Source organism: Mytilus edulis, chromosome 3 (assembly GCF_963676685.1).
Source record: "Mytilus edulis chromosome 3, xbMytEdul2.2, whole genome shotgun sequence".
Taxonomy (NCBI): domain Eukaryota; kingdom Metazoa; phylum Mollusca; class Bivalvia; order Mytilida; family Mytilidae; genus Mytilus; species Mytilus edulis.
In genome coordinates, this window is record NC_092346.1 from 268,775 (window position 1) to 291,519 (window position 22,745).

General features: G+C 32.8%; 1 protein-coding gene across 1 annotated transcript in view; it reads left to right on the plus strand.

Annotated features, from left to right (window-relative positions):
- Window positions 1-5,526: 5,526 nt before the first annotated feature.
- The window catches only part of LOC139515577 (neuroendocrine convertase 2-like), a 32,061-nt gene continuing 14,842 nt past the window's right edge, over window positions 5,527-22,745 (plus strand). Inside the window, exons 1-8 of the mRNA XM_071305155.1 lie at window positions 5,527-5,559; window positions 6,305-6,385; window positions 9,608-9,736; window positions 9,967-10,031; window positions 10,367-10,455; window positions 13,120-13,292; window positions 15,657-15,860; window positions 16,080-16,183. Coding sequence (XP_071161256.1) covers window positions 9,629-9,736; window positions 9,967-10,031; window positions 10,367-10,455; window positions 13,120-13,292; window positions 15,657-15,860; window positions 16,080-16,183 — 743 coding nt within the window. The 5' untranslated portion in view covers window positions 5,527-5,559; window positions 6,305-6,385; window positions 9,608-9,628. The remainder of the gene's footprint in view (window positions 5,560-6,304; window positions 6,386-9,607; window positions 9,737-9,966; window positions 10,032-10,366; window positions 10,456-13,119; window positions 13,293-15,656; window positions 15,861-16,079; window positions 16,184-22,745) is intronic.

A 22,745-nucleotide genomic window follows, 5' to 3' on the forward strand; every position in this document is an offset into this window, starting at 1 on the left:
TTTAAAACTAAACAGAAAACTATAAACTTGCGGCAAAAAACTAAGGTTCATATTTGATATTATGCTCTTTGTACATTTATTTCAACAGGTAGGTAATAACTTTGCTGCGCGAAAACAAACACACACACAAGCTATGTAGAATGGACATTAAACATTTTAGCGTATAAATCGGTGCATAATTTCTATATTTTCAAATCTATGACCCATATTTGTGTGTTCAAAATATTCAAAGTATTGTGAAACTTTTATACGGAAGTGGTATTCCACAGGTGATTATTTACAAATTTGATAAACGCCCTATACATCTGTTTCTGATTTGAACAGATAAAACGTAATGTGTACTGATATATAACTAAAGTATGTTTGTTTACACTATTCCACGTCACTGTACACTTAAAGGTATCCTGGTAAATTGACCTTGTTTCGAAATGGTTTAAACGTGGATGTCGTCATCTAGAAAAGCCTTAATTAACGCATATCATTGTTTTGGCAATTACATTTGCAAAAAAGTATAAATTTATCATGATCATTATGTATACACCTTATGAAAATCGGCACAAGATTTTAGATATTTTCGTGATACAAATATTGTGATAATTATATTATTACCGGACTTTCTTTTTGAACTAAATTAACGGAATAAGCATTTCATACAGCAAGAATGGTTAAAAGAGAAGACTTTTCAAAAAGACCAACCTTGTAATGAGACATTACAATTTGAATCATTAATAATTATTTAGTTCAAAATGACAACTAAATATTTGACTGTCCCTCTTGTATTTTTCGCATCAGACAAAGTTGACTTAAGATGAATTTGGCAATTTATCATAGGTATTTGTTGTCATATAGCCTTTCAACGGTTTTGGTACTTATACATCCTCGGATTTTAAATGTTTGGGCTTTGAGCTTCCTGATAAAAGTAAATCCAGAAAAGCGCTTCGGACGCATGCAATTATTGAACGTGTTGTTTTCATTTTTTTTATATCTAAAATATGTTTTATTGTTGCACTGCAATATTTTGCAGTTAAGAAAAATAAATTTAGATTGTACGAATGTTAAGCTGGTGGTTGGAGCTTTTTCATGTGTTTACTTTCGTCCTTGCAAAACAAAAAATACAAATCATAATAAGTCGTATTAGTATCCTCACGTAACCAAAAAGATTCGTGTGTTTATGAAAGTCAAGATCGTGATATAACTTGGTGTTTAATGCAGAAGTCATATTTAAATAAACACATGCGTTGTTGAGCAACTGTCTTAGGTAAGGAGGAAGTTAAGGTGACAAACATATTCAATCCATTCACTGCATATTCTGTCCTAAAACCGGAGCATTTAGTCAACTGGTTGCCGACTGCAAAGTAACAAAATTATTCAAAATATATATCATGTATATTCATACTTTTAGTTTTTATATTTGCTCTTTAACGTATGATTGCCAATGGGACAACTTAGTAAAATATAAAATATAGATTGCAATCAATCACTGTCGACTTAGAAATGTATTAACGAATACGATCGTACGATAATATGTTATGGCTTGAAATAGCAAAAGCTTAGCAATTCAACAAAATTCATCATAGATACCAGGCTTACATTATTTTACGCCAGTTGTGTGATTTGTCTACAAAAGTTTCATCGAAAACGCTTATATAAAAAGGTACGAAGTTCATACCATATACAACTACTGAATTTAAATAGCATTGCTGAAAATCTATTTATGTATTAATGTATTTCTGTTCTGATTGTGATTTCATACTTTTATCTTTTTTTTACAAATTTCTTTAGTTCGTTTGTCAAAGGTCATCGTGCTGTTTTTATCTATGAAAATGTTCTATGTGTTTTACTTTCTTGACTTCCTGATTCATTTTTTAAAATTTTTACGTTGCTACAAAACTCCGTTGCGGTAAGGAAATATAGACGAAGAATTGAGACATTTAAAAGCTATTTCCATTGGATATATTTCAAAATAATACAAAACAGTCAGGATTGGTTTATCATTATTTAAATTGACGGCATAAGTAATTTCATCATTTGAACAAAAAGGACGTGAAATGAAATTTTATGAATTGTTAATATGTTTACAGTTTTACGACATAATTCTATGTGCATTGATACACGAACAAGAATACACAAAACAAATTACTCCTTCCAGTCTCCGTGCAGAACAAATTGATCAGTTAAAGTTTATCAATAACGTAGAGTACACCGGTCGTATTATAGTGAACACCACGAGAATAGAGGGTTTTGTTGAACGGTTCTGTTTGAATCATGCAGGATATTCATTTCGCCGACGGGTATGTTTGGACGCTTGAAATATTTTATTTTACGTTTAGTCCCTTTGGATTTTCCAGTGTTTTTTTTTCATTTTCTTTAACTTGTCAACAATTTATAATTTATTATAATTATTTAATATGTTTCGATAGTATTCATACACATTTACAGTACCGGTTGTTGATACGGGTTTTATCTGATCAATATATAATTTTGAAGTTTATTCTTGTTCCACATTTTGTTTATGCATCTAATTCACTACAAAGGGACGGTATACATTTTTAAAAACAATTTTCATTTAAAAAAACAAATATACTGAAACTAAAATATTGTTATAGGTGAGACGATGCATCTTTACTTTGTACAGAACTTTATCATTTTCCTTCCTGCCTTAAACGGTTAAATTGTTGCTACCCGGTTTGTTTTACGACATAGCGTTGAGTCGCGTATATAGTATGTACTAAATAGGAGTGATAAATATAAATATTTTTTTCCTACAAGAATTGCATTGGTGGTTGTCTTAAATCCAGAGTTTGGTGTCAATTAAAGCATTACAAACATATAAATAAATATATCATAACACAAAATGTTAAAGTGAAATTGAATTAAAATTCAGTATAATATATATAGAATAATACATGGCAAAATCCGTATCGCATGCTGTATCGCCACGAGAAACCAATATCAGTCCCCAGGGCCGAATGATCTTCATTTTTTTCAAATGTTCCAAAATTATAAGCAAGAAAAAAACATTTTGATTTTCCTGTATTTTCCCTGTATAAACTTCCATATTTGCTTATTATCCACATCGTAATGTCCCCTATAACCTTATTACATTCTTAATATAGTTTAAGACCATGTAAAAATGCATTCACTAACGATACTGTCCTATCATTTCAACTAAAATTAATAAATGTTATTGTTTATTTGACGATGTTATTATTCATAATCATTTTATTTTTCTGACGAGATAAACACTAAGAAAAATATTTCGAAAGTTTGGCTATCTATTCTAACCAAGTTGAAGTCGTAAAAACTTGCATTTGTGTTTACCCCCCAAGGGTGACTGGGGAAACGAAATACGGTCACTTGGTCTTCTCCCGATCGGCAGTAAAACGCTTGCCAAAGTGGGGCGTCCGATTGGCTGTGCGGGGTGTATGCAGTTCGCAGTCAAGTCCGGTCAGAACGGGGACGTTCAATCCAATGCCTCGTGTTAAGAGAGTATCACGTTTTTGTACGTTAAAACTCCTTGCAACAACTCTTTGAGGGATCCGTTCGTAGCCTGTTGCAAGGGAAAATTTCTGTTTCTATCCAATATACTCTCAGTTTCCAGTGGCAGTCAAAATTTCCACGATCATGAACCCGAATGGCCTCTATTTAGCAAGACCTACCTATTGTATTTATTGTTAACTTGTTCTCGTCCTGAACATGCATGAAATATTTGCCGTTGGACGTTAAGCAACCAACAATCAAACAATCAATCATTTGTGTTTAGCCCATCAGGTAATGAAAACAAACTTCACGAAATATTATGACCAAATACACAATAAATCTTCAGATACTTTTACATCTTATAGTGACTATTTTAAGAAAATCGCTCGTAAAGTTTCTGGGTAATATGTTTTTGAAAAATATCGTTTTCAGTTGAAATGCTGGGACATTTTTTTTAATTGAGGACACATTTTTTTCCTTTGCCAGGAAATACAGAAACTGGACGTCAAAGGTCAAACGTTGACGTCATTCGAATTATTACGTCACGCTAGGTATGCAACACGGGTTTTGCCATGCAATACGGGATTAGCTATGCGATACGGGGTATGCGATACAGGGTAGGTGATACAGACTGGAAAAAAGAACCTTTATTAGATATACAAAATATCTCTATTTTTTTTACTAAATATATGATAAAAGACAGTATAATCATTTATCTTGTCGTGTGAATCTAATGCCTCGTTCACACGTACCTTTAATTCGAATTGAATTCGAATCGAATGCGAATCGAATTCGTTAATCGCTATCACACACTCTTCTTTTTTTTTAATTCGAATTGATTCGAATAAGCTAATTCGCATTAGAAATACGTTTTTGTGAATCCGAATTAAAAGTTAACGTCGTTAGGACAGTAAAGCGAATTTGACGCGCATTCCAATTCGAATTAGAATTGACGTTAGGACGTTAAACGTTTCAAAAGCGAATTAAACTAATTCGAATAAGTCAATGCGAATCGAATTCGAATTACGTGTGAACTCAGCATTATAATATTTTATTTCCTATTTGGAAACATTTAAATTACAGTTTAAAAGCTCGCTTCTCTACAAACAATGTTGTTTTAGAAATCCTGTATTTATATACGATGTAGAAATATTGTATTATAGTTCTTTACATTTGGATGGCAAATATACAGTTATACCTAATTTGAGGGATTGTATTTAATTTTTATATGACGAATACATAATCTTTCAATCAGTTTAATTGGGGTATGCGGGTGACATTTCAGTAACTGATAATAGTCCTTTTTGAATCTCTTTTGTTATATATTTTGACATCGGAGTCGGACTTCTTATAAACTGAGTTTTACTGTGCGTATTGTTATGTGTTTATTTATTCTACATGGATAGAGGTATAGGGGAGGGGCGATTTCTCACACAACATGTTTAACCCCGCTGCATTATTTTAGTCAGGAGCCTTTGGCCTTTGTTGGTCTTGTATGTTTTTTTCAATTTTAAGTTCGTTTATATGTTTTGGATTTTACTGTTACGTCAATTTTCACTGAACTAGTACACACCTTTATTAAGGGACCAGGTGAGGGCGACTTTCGGGAGCGGAAATTTTACGTGGCGTTGAAGATCTTAAGGTAGCATTCGGCTGTTGTCTGCCGGTTGGTCGGGTTGTTGTATGTTTGACATATTCCCTATGTCCATTCTCAATTGTTTCTCTATTTTTTTTTTCACAATTTTGAACGAACATATAACACTATTAGATTACCAGATAAGGATCTCTTATTTTAATTTATTAGTTCTTAGACAAATCATCAATACTTGAGGAATTATACAATCTTCTAGTCGTGTGTACTTATTACGACATTACATTAGTTAAATAGTTAAATTATAGTATTTGACATATTTTGAGCATTTGAGGTGTAAACTGTGCATGCATTGAATTTTCACAATCGCATTGTAGTTTCAGATTGGCGACAACTTATACTATATATTCGATATCGATAGATTGTCTAGAAAAGTAAACAAGCAAGTAGAAGACACAGGTATTAGGGAGATACGACTTGATACCGAGGTGATGCATTTATTTAACTATTTGTTAATGTACTGGTTAATAAATTAATTATTTATTTATTCTGTATTTTTTTTTTACATCAAATCATACAAAATATTTACAAAATGTAATAAATTTAAGTCGTGTTTTGTTGTTCCAATCCTTTTGTTTTATATCTCGCTCGAAGTCGTCTATTTGACATAAAGTTCGTTGTTCCTCTTGCAATTTGAGAAGGACAGAGCTTTGGCAATATATTGCAAGCCCAACAAACCAATGCAACGCAAAGCGATCATGCTCAACACATTTTATGCACTCGGCACACACAAACGGTCGCCTTTTCCGCATATGCTGTTAAGTGAGATTGAGATTATAGATAACCCGGGACGGGCACATTTCCATTCCCAAGTCAAACCTCCTGGTTTTATGCTGTGATGACCACATTTCCTCATTCGAACTTTCGGGTTAAATACAGTTAAGAGCTTCTTATACAATATATTTACTTTCATTTTTGGTTTTCAATCGATGTTGTATGTGAACTTGATTGTCGTGTGCTCTTGCTTTATTAAGCATAAGCACGATTAGATTATTTCAAAAGTTCAAATCCCCGGTGTTTACCAGCATGTCACCTCAACTTTATTACATAAACAACAGTAGTATTTCGAAGGTAGAAGATGAATCAACGACAATAATTACTGCATTGATATAACATACCTCTATATAAATAATCTAGTTGTTTTTGTTTCATTTTGTTTCTATATCATGGTAGGTAGAGTTTGTCCAGCAGGAAGTACGTCAACCGAGAGTGCTGAAAACTGCCGATCCGGAATGGTATAAATTATGGCATTTGGTGAGTCATTTTCTTTGGACAAAACAAGCAAAATAATGAGACAATTTTGTATCCCGTTTAAGTTAATGTTATTTCAACCAAGACCGCAGTTAGAGTTTTAAAAGGTACTAATCGTTATAAAGCTTTTCTAGAAATGATTCTCGTCTTATATCGTAGATATTCGTAGGTCAAACTCAAATTTAAATTATCTGCATTGTTTTAATTATATCGAACAACACACGTACATGTATCTTTTGAAAAATTAGCAATCTAAATTTTAGGTTTTAAAGAATATAATAGAAATTAAGTACTGGACATGGAAAACGAGCGTCATGATTTATTGCGGATTTCTCTATACTTCTAAAACTAATATTATAAAAAAATTAAAACGACACGTTATATAATGATAGGCGTCCGAAGCCCTTTTCTGAATTTACCTTCTTCAAGAACGATCAAAGCTAAATATGCGATGGTCAAGGGTTTTAACTCGTCGGAAAATTATCAAAGGTACCAGGATTAAATTTAATACGCAAGACGCACGTTTCGTTTACATAAGACTCATCAGTTACGCTCAGATCAAAATAGTTAAAACGCCAAACAAGTACAAAGTTGAAGCCATACTGACAGAGAACTAATTACTGAGCACATGATACCCTCGGGGACTAATAGTTCACCAACATAAGTATTGACCCAGTGCTGTAAAAATGTAAACAACGCGTTGTATAATTCTAAACGTCCGTCGTGGATTTACTTTCAGTAGGAACGCTCAAAGTGAAATATTTTAAGGCCAATGTATGATAAAAACCGAAACATTTGAAGAGCTATATGACCAAAAAAGATCATAATACATAGCTAAGTCAACTTTGCCTGAGAGAGTTGAAACCTTTGTTTCTTTATATTTTCAAAATTTAAATTTGCAATAATTTACGCATACAAATTGCTTTTCTTGATTTACCTTAATCGGGAATGCTCAACATGCTCAAAGCTAAATAATTGATTGCAAATAGCTCAATTTGAATAATGTACAAACAATTTGAATGATGTTATAAGTTTTAGCTCACCTGGCCCGAAGGTCCAAGTGATCTTTTCTTATCACTTGGCGTCCGTCGTCTGTCGCCGACCGTCGTCGTCTTTCGTCCGTCGCCGTCCTTCATCGTCCGTCGTCGTCCGTCGTCTGTCGTCGTCCGTCGTCTGTCGTCGTCAGTCGTCGTCTGTCGTCGTTCGTCGTCGTCAGCTTTTACAGAAATCTTATCCTCTGAAACAACTGGGCCAAATTAAACTAAACATGGCCACAATCATCAATGGTGTATCTAATTTAAAAATTGTGTCCTGTGACCCGGATTACCAACCAAGATTGCCGCCATAGCTCAAGATAGAACATGGGGTAAAATGTAGTTTTTGGCTTATATCTCTGAAACCAAAGCATTTAGAGAAAATATGACATGGGGTGAAATTATTTATCAGGTCAAGATCTATCTGTCCTGAAATTTCAGATGAATCAGACAACCTGTTGTTAGGTTGCTGCCCCTGAATTGGTACTTTTAAGGACATTTTGCTGTTTTCGGTTATTATCTTGAATATTATCATAGATAGAGATAAACTGAAAAAGGTAAAACTGTTCAGCGAAGCTAGATCAGTTGACCCCTTAAGGAGTTATTGCCCTTGATAGTCAATTTTAAACAATGTTTTGTAAATATTTGTAATCTTTTTCAAAAATCTTCTCCTCTGACACTACTAAAATATATTTAACCAAACTTGTCCACAGTCATCATCAGGGTATCTTGTTTGAAAATTGTGCCCGCAAACCAAGATGGCCGACATGGCTAAAAATAGTACATAGGGTAAAATGCAGTTGTTGGCTCATATCTCTAAAACGAAAGCATTTAGAGACTTTATAGTCAATTTTGAACAATTTTCATAACTTTTGTATATTTTTACAAAATAATTTTCACTGTAACAACTAGCTATAGGCCAAGTTATTATGAATAGTGATAATTGTAAGCAGCAAGAATGTTCAGTAAAGTAAGATCTACATACACATCACCATCACCAAAACACAATTTTGTCATGAATCCAACTGTGTTCTTTGTTTATATGCACATAGACCAAGGTGAGCGACACAGGCTCTTTAGAGCCTCTAGTTGTACATTATCCGTTAAAAAAAAGATGCATTTAAAAGGTAAAAAGATAAAGTTGTTTGATTTTTAAATGCTATTCTTAAAAAACAGAAAGAAGTAAAATAACAAAAAAAATGAACTCAGAGAAAAATTCTTAAAGGAAGCTCCCTTAGCAAATAGCAAATGGAAAAATCAAAAGCTCAAACACATCAAATGTATTGATAATGACTTTCATATTCCTGACTTTGTACACGCATTTTCTTCTGTATAAAATGGTGGATTTCTAGCTAGCTAAACCTCCCACTTGTGTGACACTCGCATCTAATTCTAGTATGTTGACAAATATGTGTGAACAATGCAAAGACAGAGATTCATTTCGGTCATAAACTGATCACATACTGAATTATCTGTAAATCCTGCATTTTTGATTAAAGTCATAAGAAACGAGTGACCGGTGAAAAATAATGTTCTTCCAATTCTTGAACCAATGCATACAAACATCATAAACTTGGTCTTCTGTGCACGAATTTATCATTTTTTCGTGTACATTTCGTATAATCGTCAAATTTTTTTTCAATCGGTCAGTGTTGTTGTGAAAATATGGCAGGTAATTAAAATTCGTGTTTTGAAGCCGAACTTTAACGATTGTCACCTGTTTGTCAACAATCGACAAAAAATCAACAAAAAATCATGGAAATTGAGCACGTGTTTAACAGGTAAATTCAGATAATAGTTTATTTTAAGGACATCCATACGTATTGTGATCACCGGATTTTTACGAGATGGGTCACACTTAGGTCACTTTGCATACGGAAAATATGTCGGGAGAATTGCTTCCTGGAAGGAAGCAATTAAAATAAAGTAAACTTCTTCTAATTATAAATAAATTAAAGAATTTTCTTCAGAAAAAAGTATATGTACATAAGTTTTATAATGAAAACTATCCATTGAGTTATAAAAAACATATGCATTATTTTTTTTTGATTTGAGGTTTCTTATGACTTTAAGATAAATCCAGAAAATTAAATTGCAAAGTGTATTTTTTATATTATTTTTTCATCTCCTAATATACAGGTTTGTCATGGAATCGTTTAGGAATACATATAAAGCACGTAATCTTTTTTAGAATGGTGAAATCTCCCCTTCAATGCAGATAAATGAAGCTTGGAACTCTGGTTACACCGGACGCGGTATAAAGATTGCTATCCTCGACGATGGTTTACAGACTAATCATCTAGATCTTGTTTCAAATGTAGTAAGTTACTAATATTTATTTCATATTTACCCTGTCAACAAGAAAGTACAGTGCAAGTCATCATATAGTGTAAATCAACAATTTTGACATTCGATGTTTAATGCAGGATACCTGAGTATTCTCAATTATGGCACATGTAAATTTACATATGAATTGATTGTAAGAGTCATTATGACTGACATTTAAAATTGACAAGATTGACAAAACCCTTGTATATCTAACTATTTCAGGACAAAGTAAACGATTATGACTACATAGATGATGATTACAATCCTATGCCTCCCTATGGAAGCAGGTAAATATTTAATAGTATGCATAGTATATATATGTATATAGCTAGTTCACACGACAGCAAAACATTAACTAAATGTCTGTTCTGGTGATAATTATAACACAATTGCTTTAATTTTTTATTTATTTATTATTTGTTTTGAATAATACATGTACGATACATGGTTTAGCATGTTTTTTTTCTTTTTTAGTGCATTTATATGATTTAGAGACAAGTATGACGTTCAATTCCACTGAACTAGTCCGCTTTTTTTATCGACCAGCTGACGTATGCCTTTCTCTGAGACATATTTCCATTTCCATTGTTAATTTTATCATAGTTTTAATAATATATTTTAGTCATGGTACAAAAGTTGCAGGACTCATAGCAGCAGAAAAAGACAACAACAAGTGTATTGTTGGTGTAGCACATCACTCTTCTATAGTTGGTAAGTTTAGTCTCCCATGTGTTTCTTATCTTAAATAATACACTGCACGGATTTCAATTATTTCTGACTAACCAAACAGGCCAAACAAATTTTTCGATAATTCTTTCATGGAAGAGATTAAATATAGAAATTGTGTGTAAAAAGGGTTATATTGAAATATAAACAAGTTAATTAATATTAATCGTTTTCACATGAAAAATGATATTTTCTAGGTTTAGGGGATTCAATATTTCTATGACTACCCAAGTTCTTAAAAGAATCATATTTATTATAATTGTTCATGTCAAGGTTTTTTAACCGATTGTACGGTGTAGAAAGTAAAATCACAAAAATACTGAACTTAGAGGAAAATCAATTCGGAAAGTCCATAATCACATGGCAAAATCAAAAAACAAAAAACATCAAAAACGAATGGACAAGACTGTCATATTCCTGACTTGGTACAGGCATTTTCAAATGTAGAAAAATGGTGGATTAAAATGAATTTCTTGTTGTTGACGGCCGTAATGTCGCTTATGATTGCTTACAACCAATTAATTTGAACTTTGTTGGATCGTTACCTCATTGACAGTCATACCACATCTCCTTATCTTTATATACGATGTTTGAAATAATACGTGATGACGAATTTTCCCAATAAAAACAGATCACAGATATAAGCTGTACAAATGTAATTTGAAACATCAGACACGCGTTTCGTATACATATAAAACTCAAAAATAGCACACAAACCAACGAAATGCAAATATTCTGCAAAATTCAACAATATCTACTTATAGATATAATAAGATGTGGTATGAGTACCAATGAGAAAATTATCCATGACATTTTTTAAAAGTAAACCATAAATCAAAGTACAGTCCTCAACACACCAACCAGTAAGCAGAGGCTTACAAGGTTGTCGCACCGCCTTTTTTTTTAACGTAAAAACGAACTCAACTCAAATTTACGTCAATTGTTTGCTTATCAGTGCTCTTATAATGGTAGAATGTTATGATTATCTAAAATGTTTTTTCTTAATTTTTCAAAAATCTAAAATATATCAATTTTCAATAAGTAGTTAAAAAGTACCGTCGATGTTGCGGAGTGTTACAAGAATGTCGCACTTGCTTAAAAACAACGTTTCAGTCGATTTTTTGTTTGTTTGAATGCTACAAAATATTCGCGACGTTGGTTACGCTTACATGTACGAACATCGCGCGTAACGTCAAAAAAATTCAAAAATACAACGATAACCTTGAACAAAAAGCCACAAAATACTAAAATATACACAGGTTAAAATAGAGATAGGAAATATCATAAAATAAATATTTTTTTGTTCACAGTACGAGATGTGAAAATTTATAGTCATACCAAAAGACTTATCAAAACTGATATTTAAAAGATATAACCCTGAATAAGTAAACATGAAATTACAAAACAAACATAAATAGTATAAACAGGCCAAATTAACAAGAAAGCACGATTTGAGAGTATTCGCATTTACTGAAAGCTAGTAAAAAGCCAAAAACAATAATCATAAAAAGAAATCATGCATCAGGGACTAAAATCAACTAAAACACATCCCATGGATGTGGTATGTTAACATCATGGACAGTCAAAGAAGATATGACTTTTGCAAAAGTAAATGTATCGATAGGCAGTAGGATAGTTAGGAGTTCACCTATTTATTGAAAAAAAGATCGTGGATATGTCTATATAAATCTCGTTAGAAAAAATACAAATTTAGTTCTGTTTTAATTTTCTGGTGAGAAAGTCGATATTTGTTGCAATTTAAACTCTATTTATAGATCTAATTACAACATTGGAAAGATAACCTTTACCTTTCAGTTTGTTTAAAGGTTCGATGAGTTACACGGATCACATAGTGATTTCCGTGGTTTCAGTACAATATTACCGTAACATTTAAGACGTGAAATACCGTTTTTTATAAGTTTTCTAAATGTATAGCCAAATTTACTAATCAAATCTTTGTATCTATAAAAGAAATTAAGTAAAAGTTTTAAGTAATTCAAGGACAGAAAAATCCCTGACTTAAAAATTTACCAGTGAGGCATTGAATACGTTCGTGAAAATCTATGACATGATTGTTTTTTTTTTTTTTGGTTTTCAGTAAATCAACGTAATAAAAGCAGCGTCAAATTATAGTCTATCTAATGCAACTGTTTAACTTTGACCTGTATGACAAATTCCTGATTTCCAGTCTGAATTTTACATATATATGACAGATATGATCTATCGAGTTTTAAATATTAAAATACAAAATTCAAAGTAAGATATGAATTTTGGTCTCTTTATAGGATTTTACATTAAATAAATTTTGAATAGTTACATATTCACTATTGATGATTTTTCAAACCAAAAAAGAATGTTTCAAAATTCATTTGCATGAAATCGATTTCTGTCTTACGCAATACAAACTGAACAAGAATGTTCGACAATTGATTATAATAAAACTGTCTGTGTTAAACACAAATATTCTTGAACAAAATATCTAAAATAACCAAAGGTCAGAAGATATACATTTGAAAACATGAATGTTGTACTCCCCTTGGTTCTGATTTGAATGTGATCGTGGTGAAGAAAGCATTAAACTATGAATCATTGTTTTATATTAAAATTGTCTAATACCAAACGTATAGTGATGTTAACCCGTTATTTTAGGCGTACGTTTACTTGGCAGACGTGGATTAACAGATTCAGAGGAAGCACAAGCTCTCAATCATCATATAAATGAAATAGACATATACTCTAATAGCTGGGGCCCTACAGAGGGATACGGGTTTTTTGGACCTGGAGTTCTAACAAAGGAAGCCCTTACAGCAGGAGTTCAAAATGTGAGTGAAGGCTATGGTTGTTTACTATTCATGTGTAGTTTTCACTTTGAGTAAATGTATCGGGTATTATATAGTGCTTTGTTCTCTAAAGTGTTTGAAAACTGTTCGTTTGTTAGGTAAACAAACCCTACATAATATATATTATCAATAGTAATGGACAATGTGGCACAACACGTCAACTATAACATGCATAACTAATTGATTCGTATTCGTTCAATTCTTAAAATAGTAAAAAATTAAGTTGATATCAATTGTTTGATGTTTATAAATTAAATTCTCTGATTAGATGTTTCTCAACATCTTACGAACAACCTAAAATTGACCTAACAAAAAAAGAAGGAGCATTCATTTATTCAATAATTTTTGTCTATCGGTTGCGATCTTCTTCCCTTTGAATGTTCTTTTACATAAAAAAAATATATACATTTGGAATTTGTAAGACCATTTTGAGTTGTAGACATATTATAGTGACTTGATATATATAATACATGATATACAATTTACGGTTCAATCAAAAGAGTTGAAAATCTAATTGATCAATAACTTATCGCTTTTGTTTTCATTTCATGTCAGTTCTTATTTTCTTTGTTTGTATATATATATATTTTTGTGAGGATTTTTTATAGAATGCTGTATATGTTTTCTGTTTACTTTGGGAATGGAATTTAAAGAAAATGTACCTTTTAAAAAGTATCTAGATATCATTTCTGTTGGTGCTGTAGCACTCATACTTTCAACAAGAATACACAAAACTCTATAAAAGAGGGACGAAAGATACCAAAGGGACAGTCAATAACTCATAAATCTAAAACAAACTGACAACGCCATGGTAAAAATGAAAAAGACAAACAGAAAAACAATAGTACACATGACACAACATAGAAAACTAAAGAATAAACAACACGAACCCAAACAAAAACTAGGGGTGATCTCAGGTGCTCCGGAAGGGTAAGCAGATCCTGCTCCACATGCGGCACCCGTCGTGTTGCTTATGTGATTACAAATCCGGTAAATAGTCTAGTTCGGTAGTTCAAATTCATGAAAGGGAAGGGGATTGTAGTTACGACGTAAGGAACATATCCGATATAACTTTACGATTGATTGAGTGCACCTTTATATTTCTGTAGGTTATTCCCAAAAATAATTTAAGAGCAAGATGAGCCGATAGGACCTAGTGCACATTGAGACTTTTCTGGTGGGTGCTTTATTCTAGGAGACAGAATTTACTTAAACTCATCCTCCTTTATTCGTTCCATATCTATAAAGGATGTGTTGATTATTATACAGTGGTGGATCAATAACTTTAAAAAAGGGGTTAGGGGGGGCTTACTGACCGAAGAGGGGTCCCCTACAGTCATATTTCAGTGATTCCCTATATAATCTACAAATTTGTCCCCCGGAATGAGGGGGCGGGCTCCAGGCCCCCTGGATCCGCCTATGGGATATGTTAAATGAAAAATACTAAACTTGTGTTATCTTAATCACTTTTCAATCCTTTTACAAATGCTAATCTCGTCGTGTCAAGCATGGAATACTTGCAAGAGAACGTTAAAACTTCCAATAATCAATCAAATAAAATGCAAACGAGACGCGCCGATTGTTTTTATCTATATTACAAGCTGACAATATTAGTGTTCTTTTTAAATTGAAAAGGGAGATAAATCAAACGAATATTTTGGACATGTAAACAAACGAAACTCAACGTTATAATACGTAACATTCAACAACAGAAAATAAATTGAAACACCGATTTTTAATCACAAAAATAAAATGCTATGTTGCAAAAGGATTTTGCAACGGTTAACTGTTGTCTTTAAATACACTGCAATATTGGTACGTATTTATAATGGACTATATTATAAAAAAAATAATGCTCCTTAACGATACGTTCGTAGAGTTACGTCCATTCCTAAGATGTTGAGAAACCTCTATTAGATATAGTGTGCATTATACATGTTATATTATTATGTTTCTTAATACTTTTTTTCAAAAATATCATTCTCCATAAAATCAAAATGTACTTTGTATTTTCTATTCGGTACAGTTTCGTCATTTTGTATTCGAAAAAATTTGTAATAAGTCTGAATGAAACTTTCAACTCAAAAATCAAAAATGTCGAAAAATATGACAACGTGTACGAACGTTTCACAAATGAAATGAATAACAATATTTTCATTGGGACAAATTTATCAACTTAAAATCTGCTTCAAGTCTGCTTTCTATAATTAAATTTATTTTCGGATCAGGGTAGAAATGGTAAGGCGTCATATTTATATTTGCATCTGGAAATGGCATGATAAAAACCAGGTCTGCATTTAAAAACAATCATTTGAGGTAAATTTTAATCTTTTCAACCCATTCAAGGGTAGAAATGGTAAAGGAGCTATTTATGTATGGGCTGCAGGTAATGGAGGTACAACAGATAACTGTAATGCTGATGGATACGTCAATAGTATTTATACTGTGGCTATAACTAGCGTACAACTGGGACAAAATGCGTATTATTCCGAAGTTTGTGCTCCTGCTTTGGCTGCAACATATGGTGGAAGCGAGGAAGATAGATATTTAGTAAGTATTAGGGTACAACATCATATAATTCTGACCACATATAAATAAAATGTTCAGTATTTTTTTTCTGGTCAAATTTAAGAATTAATATCTTATTAACGAATTACTTTTAAAAAAAAAGTGACACAATTCAAACACAATACAGTATACCACATTTCACAGCAAACATATTAAGCACTTGATGAACAATGATATATACACTGTATGTCTTTTTCACAGACTACTACTTCAACTAACGATGAGTGTAACACCTATGGTAACCAGGGAACATCGTTTTCAGTACCAATAGCATCTGGTATTATAGCTCTTGCTCTGCAGGCAAAGTAAGTGCACAAGATATATGCATAACAAGATTATAGAGAATAATTCACTGTATCGTCTACTGTTATTCAAATTGCCAATTTCATTAGTATCACTTCAAAATAGTAGTTTAGAAAATTATTTAGGTGCAACCTACAATAATTTTCTTAAAATATCTTGTACCGAGTCAGGAATATAGCAGTTGTTATCAAATAGTTTGTTTCTAAGTAAGTTGGCGTTTTTTTTTCTTTTGCAGTCAAGTGTTTCTGTTATGTTGCTGTTTTCCTCTTATAGTCATGTGGTTCACTCGGGTTTAGTTGGTAACTCGGTTTTGGTTTTGCGTAATCGATTTATGATTGTTGCACAGCGGTATACCATTGTTGCCCTTTTGTAAGTCTTTTGTTGACGTAATCTGCTTCTGGCGTACTTATGTTGAGTTCTCTTGATGTTACTAATTATAACGGTGGGGAAAATACGATACTAAATCATCTCAATGACATTTATTACTCATAAGTAAGCTATTAAATCAAGAAATCCATATGTTGAGGTTGTCCCTTCGAAAATTTTACGGACGACAACACGGGTTGGTTGACTGTTACGGAATATCCGTTGCACAGATGATATCGGATATGTTCTGAATGTCGTAACTACAATCCCATTCCCTTTCCACCGAATAAGACTTTTACCGGGTTTGTTATAACATGAGAAACAAGACGGTGCCACATGTGGAGCAGGATCTGCTTACATACAAACGCACCAGAGATAACACTCAGTTTTTGTCAGGGTTGTGTTGGTTGGTGTTCAGTTTTCTATGTTGTGTACTATTGTTTGTCTGTTTGTCTTTTTTTTCTATTTAACGTCAGTTTAATTCGATATATGAGTTGGAATGTCCCTCTTGTATCTTTCGACTCTCTTTTACTGCGAAACACATATATGTAAGTTTGATTATCAACATCTGGAAACCTTGTGAACCCTATTGATTCGACATTTTTCATCCGATTGATTGAAACTCGTATCGCTGAGGTCTTTTGTATCTTGTGATCAATACGCCTTTGGGTTTATTCGGCCGAAAAAACAAATTATATGGACAAATTTCCTGTCACAATTTTTTGATGTCCATGCTGTACAGGTACCGCAATACTACAGATGGGTGCGGTCCTAACCTTGACAAAGGTTAACTTAGAGTTAACTTGTTGACTGCTTTCTAAGTTAACTTGAGAATTTTTAAGCAGTCAAGCAAGTTAACTTCGTCGTTGGTGGACCAGACCTACGGTCTGCTTTTTTAGGACTGCTGCAGACCTATCGACAAGTCTGCTCCAGACCAGACCTGTGGACAAGTCTGCTTTTGACCAGTCCTGAGGACAGGTCTGCCCCAGACCAGACCTGTGGACAAGTCTGCTTTTGACCAGTCCTGAGGACAGGTCTGCCTCAGACCAGACCTGTGGACAGGTCTGCTCCTGACCAGACCTGAGGACAGGTCTGCTTCTGACCAGACCTGTGGACAAGTCTGCTATTGACCAGACCTGAGGACAGGTCTGCTTATGACAGATTATCGTTATAAGAGTTTTCATATCAGCCTTGAGCTTTCCGCATGATTAAAATATGTAAACAATATTTCGCATTGTTTTTCCACAGATATTATTTATTATTTACTCGCTAGACTCTACTAGATATTATACAAATGCTCTCTTTTATTTGATATACTTGTATCGAGACTTGTATTCTTATATAAATAAAAAATGGCTATACGATCACCATGATCACACAGAGTTTGTTTTATTAGAAGGCGGATAGAAAGGTTATCCAACGCATTGGAACAATATTCTTATATCACGGGATATCGGCAACATTGTCTACGTTACTTCGTTCCCCGTTGTTTACCTGTCCCTTCCTAAATTTTACTTTATGCATAAATTTATACTTGCATGGATATTTCATTGATATTCAAATTGTTTGCATTGGATTTACTATTCTATTTCCCGCAAAATATTCTAACAGAAATTGTACAGTGTCCGTAAGCATACGGTGTGGTAAAACTATCAACAATCTCGTCAAATTTGTCAGATTTATCGAGAGATTTGTCATTGCCGATATTTATATGGGACATCCTAAAATTATACTCAATGCGCACTCTAATGAAATAGTTGCCACTTGACGTTTAACTATAAACAAAATCAATCAACCGACATAATAGATTCCAAGAAGAGAACCTCGTATACTTTTTTTTATTAAATCATTGTAAATAGTAAAAATGAATTCAGACATGTCAGTGTTGGTACTTTGATGATGTGGCATAATAGTTTTGTTTTACACTTACACCATCATGAACTCCTATATATGATCTGACTGTTATAATGAATAAATAGATGAAATTCTGACATTCTCAATTTAATCAGAATATTTTTTGCATTAATAGTTTTCCAATATTATTGATTACGTGTACATTTACGGTCCTACTAAAATGTGAACAGGAGCGCCAGGAGAAGACATGAAGGCGCTCGGTACAATGGTATGCGGGTATATAGATTTGTAAATAAAAGTGCACATATGATCAGTTTTGGTCAACTAGTTTTGTTTTCCAAGTCAGCATGAGGTATTAAAACTACTGAAATTTTGTTACGTATCAATATTTTGAATAAAAGGAGGACACGCTGGTATCCTAAATTTATGCGAACAAAAATTTGTTGTTATTAAATTGCAATATTGCTGTCCATTGTCATGATTATATTATACATTGATTCCTGACATAAAAAATATGGCTGATTAATACTATGGGCATACGTCATGGTGTATATAGATTTACAAATTAAATACACATATGGTCAGTTTTGGTAATGCGGTCAAATAATTTTGTTGTACAAGTCAGCTGGAGGTATCAAAACTACTGAAATTTTGTTACGTATCAATATTTTGAATAAAAGGAGGACACGCTGGTATCCTAAATTTATGCGAACAAAAATTTGTTGTTATTAAATTGCAATATTGCTGTCCATTGTCATGATTATATTATACATTGATTCCTGACATAAAAAATATGGCTGATTAATACTATGGGCGTACGTCATGGTGTATGTATGTATGTACTGGTAAATGCCTCCGATATCCGAAGAACCCCTCGAAAACTGCGAGGGTACAGTGGCATCCATGTACACTCCCTAACGGGATTAATGGAGATGTGTCACTAACGTATGTTTATACGACAATTATTTTTACAAGGACAATCAATCCCCACCCAACACAAAGGGAGTGCTAGGACACCGGGCAGTCTGTTATCATGGTGGAGGAAGCCGAAGTACTCGGAGAGAACCACCGGGCCACTCGGTGGAAACAGACAAACCAGAGAGATATCAGAAGATTGATCTCCAGGTCAAAGTAAGGGACAACTTTGACCAACCGAGGCCCCCAAAGTACCCATTCTAGTTTAAACTCCGGTCTGGGTACCAGAGATGTGTGTGAGAGGGTGAAAATTACCCTTCTGATGTGCTGATATTTTTAGCACCCCGAGTGAGAATCGAACTCGGGACCTTCAGCACTGTAGCCATCGGTCTTAACCACTAGACAACGAACTCACATTATAGATGTACAAATTAAATACACATATGGTCAGTTTTGGTAATGCGGTCAAATAATTTTGTTGTACAAGTCAGCTGGAGGTATCAAAACTACTGAAATTTTGTTACGTATCAATATTTTGAATAAAATGAGGACATGCTGGTATCCTAAATTTATGCAAACAAAAATTTGTTGTTATTATATTGCAATATTGCTGTCCATTGTCATGATTGTATTATACATTGAATCCTGACATAAAAAATAAGGCTCAGATTTACTATGCGGGTATATAGATTTACAATTTAAAGAGCACATATGGTCAGTTTTGGTGGATGCGGTAAAATAATTTTGTTGTGCAAGTCAGCTGGAGGTATCAAAGCTACTGAAATTTTGTTACATATCAATATTTTGAATAAAATGAGGACATGCTGGTATCTTAAATTGATGTGAACAAAAATTTGTTGTTATTATATTGCAATATTGCTGTCCATTGTCATGATTGTATTATACATTGAATCCTGACATAAAAAATATGGCTGATTTACTATGCGGGTATATAGATTTACAAATTAAAGTGCATATATGGTCAGTTTTGGTAATGCGGTCAAATAATTTTGTTGTACAAGTCAGCTGGAGGTATCAAAACTACTGAAATTTTGTTACGTATCAATATTTTGAATAAAATGAGGACATGCTGGTATCTTAAATTTATGCGAACCAAAATTTTTTGTTATTATATTGCAATTTTGCTGTCCATTGTCATTATTGTATTATACATTGAATCCTGACATAAAAAATATGGCTGATTTACTATGCGGGTATATAGATTTACAAATTAAAGTGCATATATGGTCAGTTTTGGTAATGCAGTCAAATAATTTTGTTGTACAAGTCAGCTGGAGGTATCAAAACTACTGAAATTTTGTTACGTATCAATATTTTGAATAAAATGAGGACATGCTGGTATCTTAAATTTATGCGAACCAAAATTTTTTGTTATTATATTGCAATATTGCTGTCCATTGTCATGATTGTATTATACATTGATTCTGGCATAAAAAAATATGGCTGATTAACTATGCGAGTATATAGATTTACAAATTAAAGTGCACATATGGTCAGTTTTGGTGGATGCGGTCAAATAATTTTGTTGTACAAGTCAACTGGAGGTATCAAATCTACTGAAATTTTGTTACGTATCAATATTTTGAATAAAATGAGGACATGCTGGTATCCTAAATTGATGTGAACAAAAATTTGTTGTTATTATATTGCAATATTGCTGTCCATTGTCATGATTGTATTATACATTGAATCCTGACATAAAAAATATGGCTGATTTACTATGCGGGTATATAGATTTACAAATTAAAGTGCATATATGGTCAGTTTTGGTAATGCGGTCAAATAATTTTGTTGTACAAGTCAGCTGGAGGTATCAAAACTACTGAAATTTTGTTACGTATCAATATTTTGAATAAAATGAGGACATGCTGGTATCTTAAATTTATGCGAACCAAAATTTTTTGTTATTATATTGCAATTTTGCTGTCCATTGTCATTATTGTATTATACATTGAATCCTGACATAAAAAATATGGCTGATTTACTATGCGGGTATATAGATTTACAAATTAAAGTGCATATATGGTCAGTTTTGGTAATGCGGTCAAATAATTTTGTTGTACAAGTCAGCTGGAGGTATCAAAACTACTGAAATTTTGTTACGTATCAATATTTTGAATAAAATGAGGACATGCTGGTATCTTAAAATTATGCGAACCAAAATTTTTTGTTATTATATTGCAATATTGCTGTCCATTGTCATGATTGTATTATACATTGATTCTGGCATAAAAAAATATGGCTGATTAACTATGCGAGTATATAGATTTACAAATTAAAGTGCACATATGGTCAGTTTTGGTGGATGCGGTCAAATAATTTTGTTGTACAAGTCAACTGGAGGTATCAAATCTACTGAAATTTTGTTACGTATCAATATTTTGAATAAAATGAGGACATGCTGGTATCCTAAATTGATGTGAACAAAAATTTGTTGTTATTATATTGCAATATTGCTGTCCATTGTCATGATTGTATTATACATTGAATCCTGCCATAAAAAATATGGCTGATTTACTATGCGGGTATATAGATTTACAAATTAAAGTGCATATATGGTCAGTTTTGGTAATGCGGTCAAATAATTTTGTTGTACAAGTCAGCTGGAGGTATCAAAACTACTGAAATTTTGTTACATATCAATATTTTGAATAAAATGAGGACATGCTGGTATCTTAAATTTATGCGAACCAAAATTTTTTGTTATTATATTGCAATTTTGCTGTCTATTGTCATGATTGTATTATACATTGAATCCTGACATAAAAAATATGGCTGATTTACTATGCAGGTATATAGATTTACAAATTAAAGTGCATATATGGTCAGTTTTGGTAATGCGGTCAAATAGTTTTGTTGTACATGTCAGCTGGAGGTATCAAAACTACTGAAATTTTGTTACGTATCAATATTTTGAATAAAATGAGGACATGCTGCCCGTACGAAATTATAAGGCGTATTACGCCTGGAAATAAGGCGTAAACCAGGCGTAAGTGGTAGTTACGTGTCTAGATCCAAGCGTAAGGGAGCAGGAAACGTAAATTTGTAGTCCTTACGGGCGTAGAAAAAAGCAGTAAACCTGGCGTAAATTGAAATAAGCAAGGCGTAAGTTTTCTTACTGCGTAAATTGAAATAAGCAAGGCGTAAATTTTCTTACAGGCGTAAAACTGTTGGTATGGCGTAAATAGAAATACCCATAATGCTTTGTTTAAAGGATCATGGGATTTTTTTTCAAAATTTGGCTCTTTGGTTTTAGTTTGCAAGAGTTGGACACATGGCAGCTTCATATATTCAGGGATAATTTGCTTGTTTTGTGCTTTTTGGAAGAATCTGAAATTGGAAATACTGAATCAAATAAATTAATGAAAATTGTGAAATAAAAGGAAAGTAGTAATACATGGTAGATAA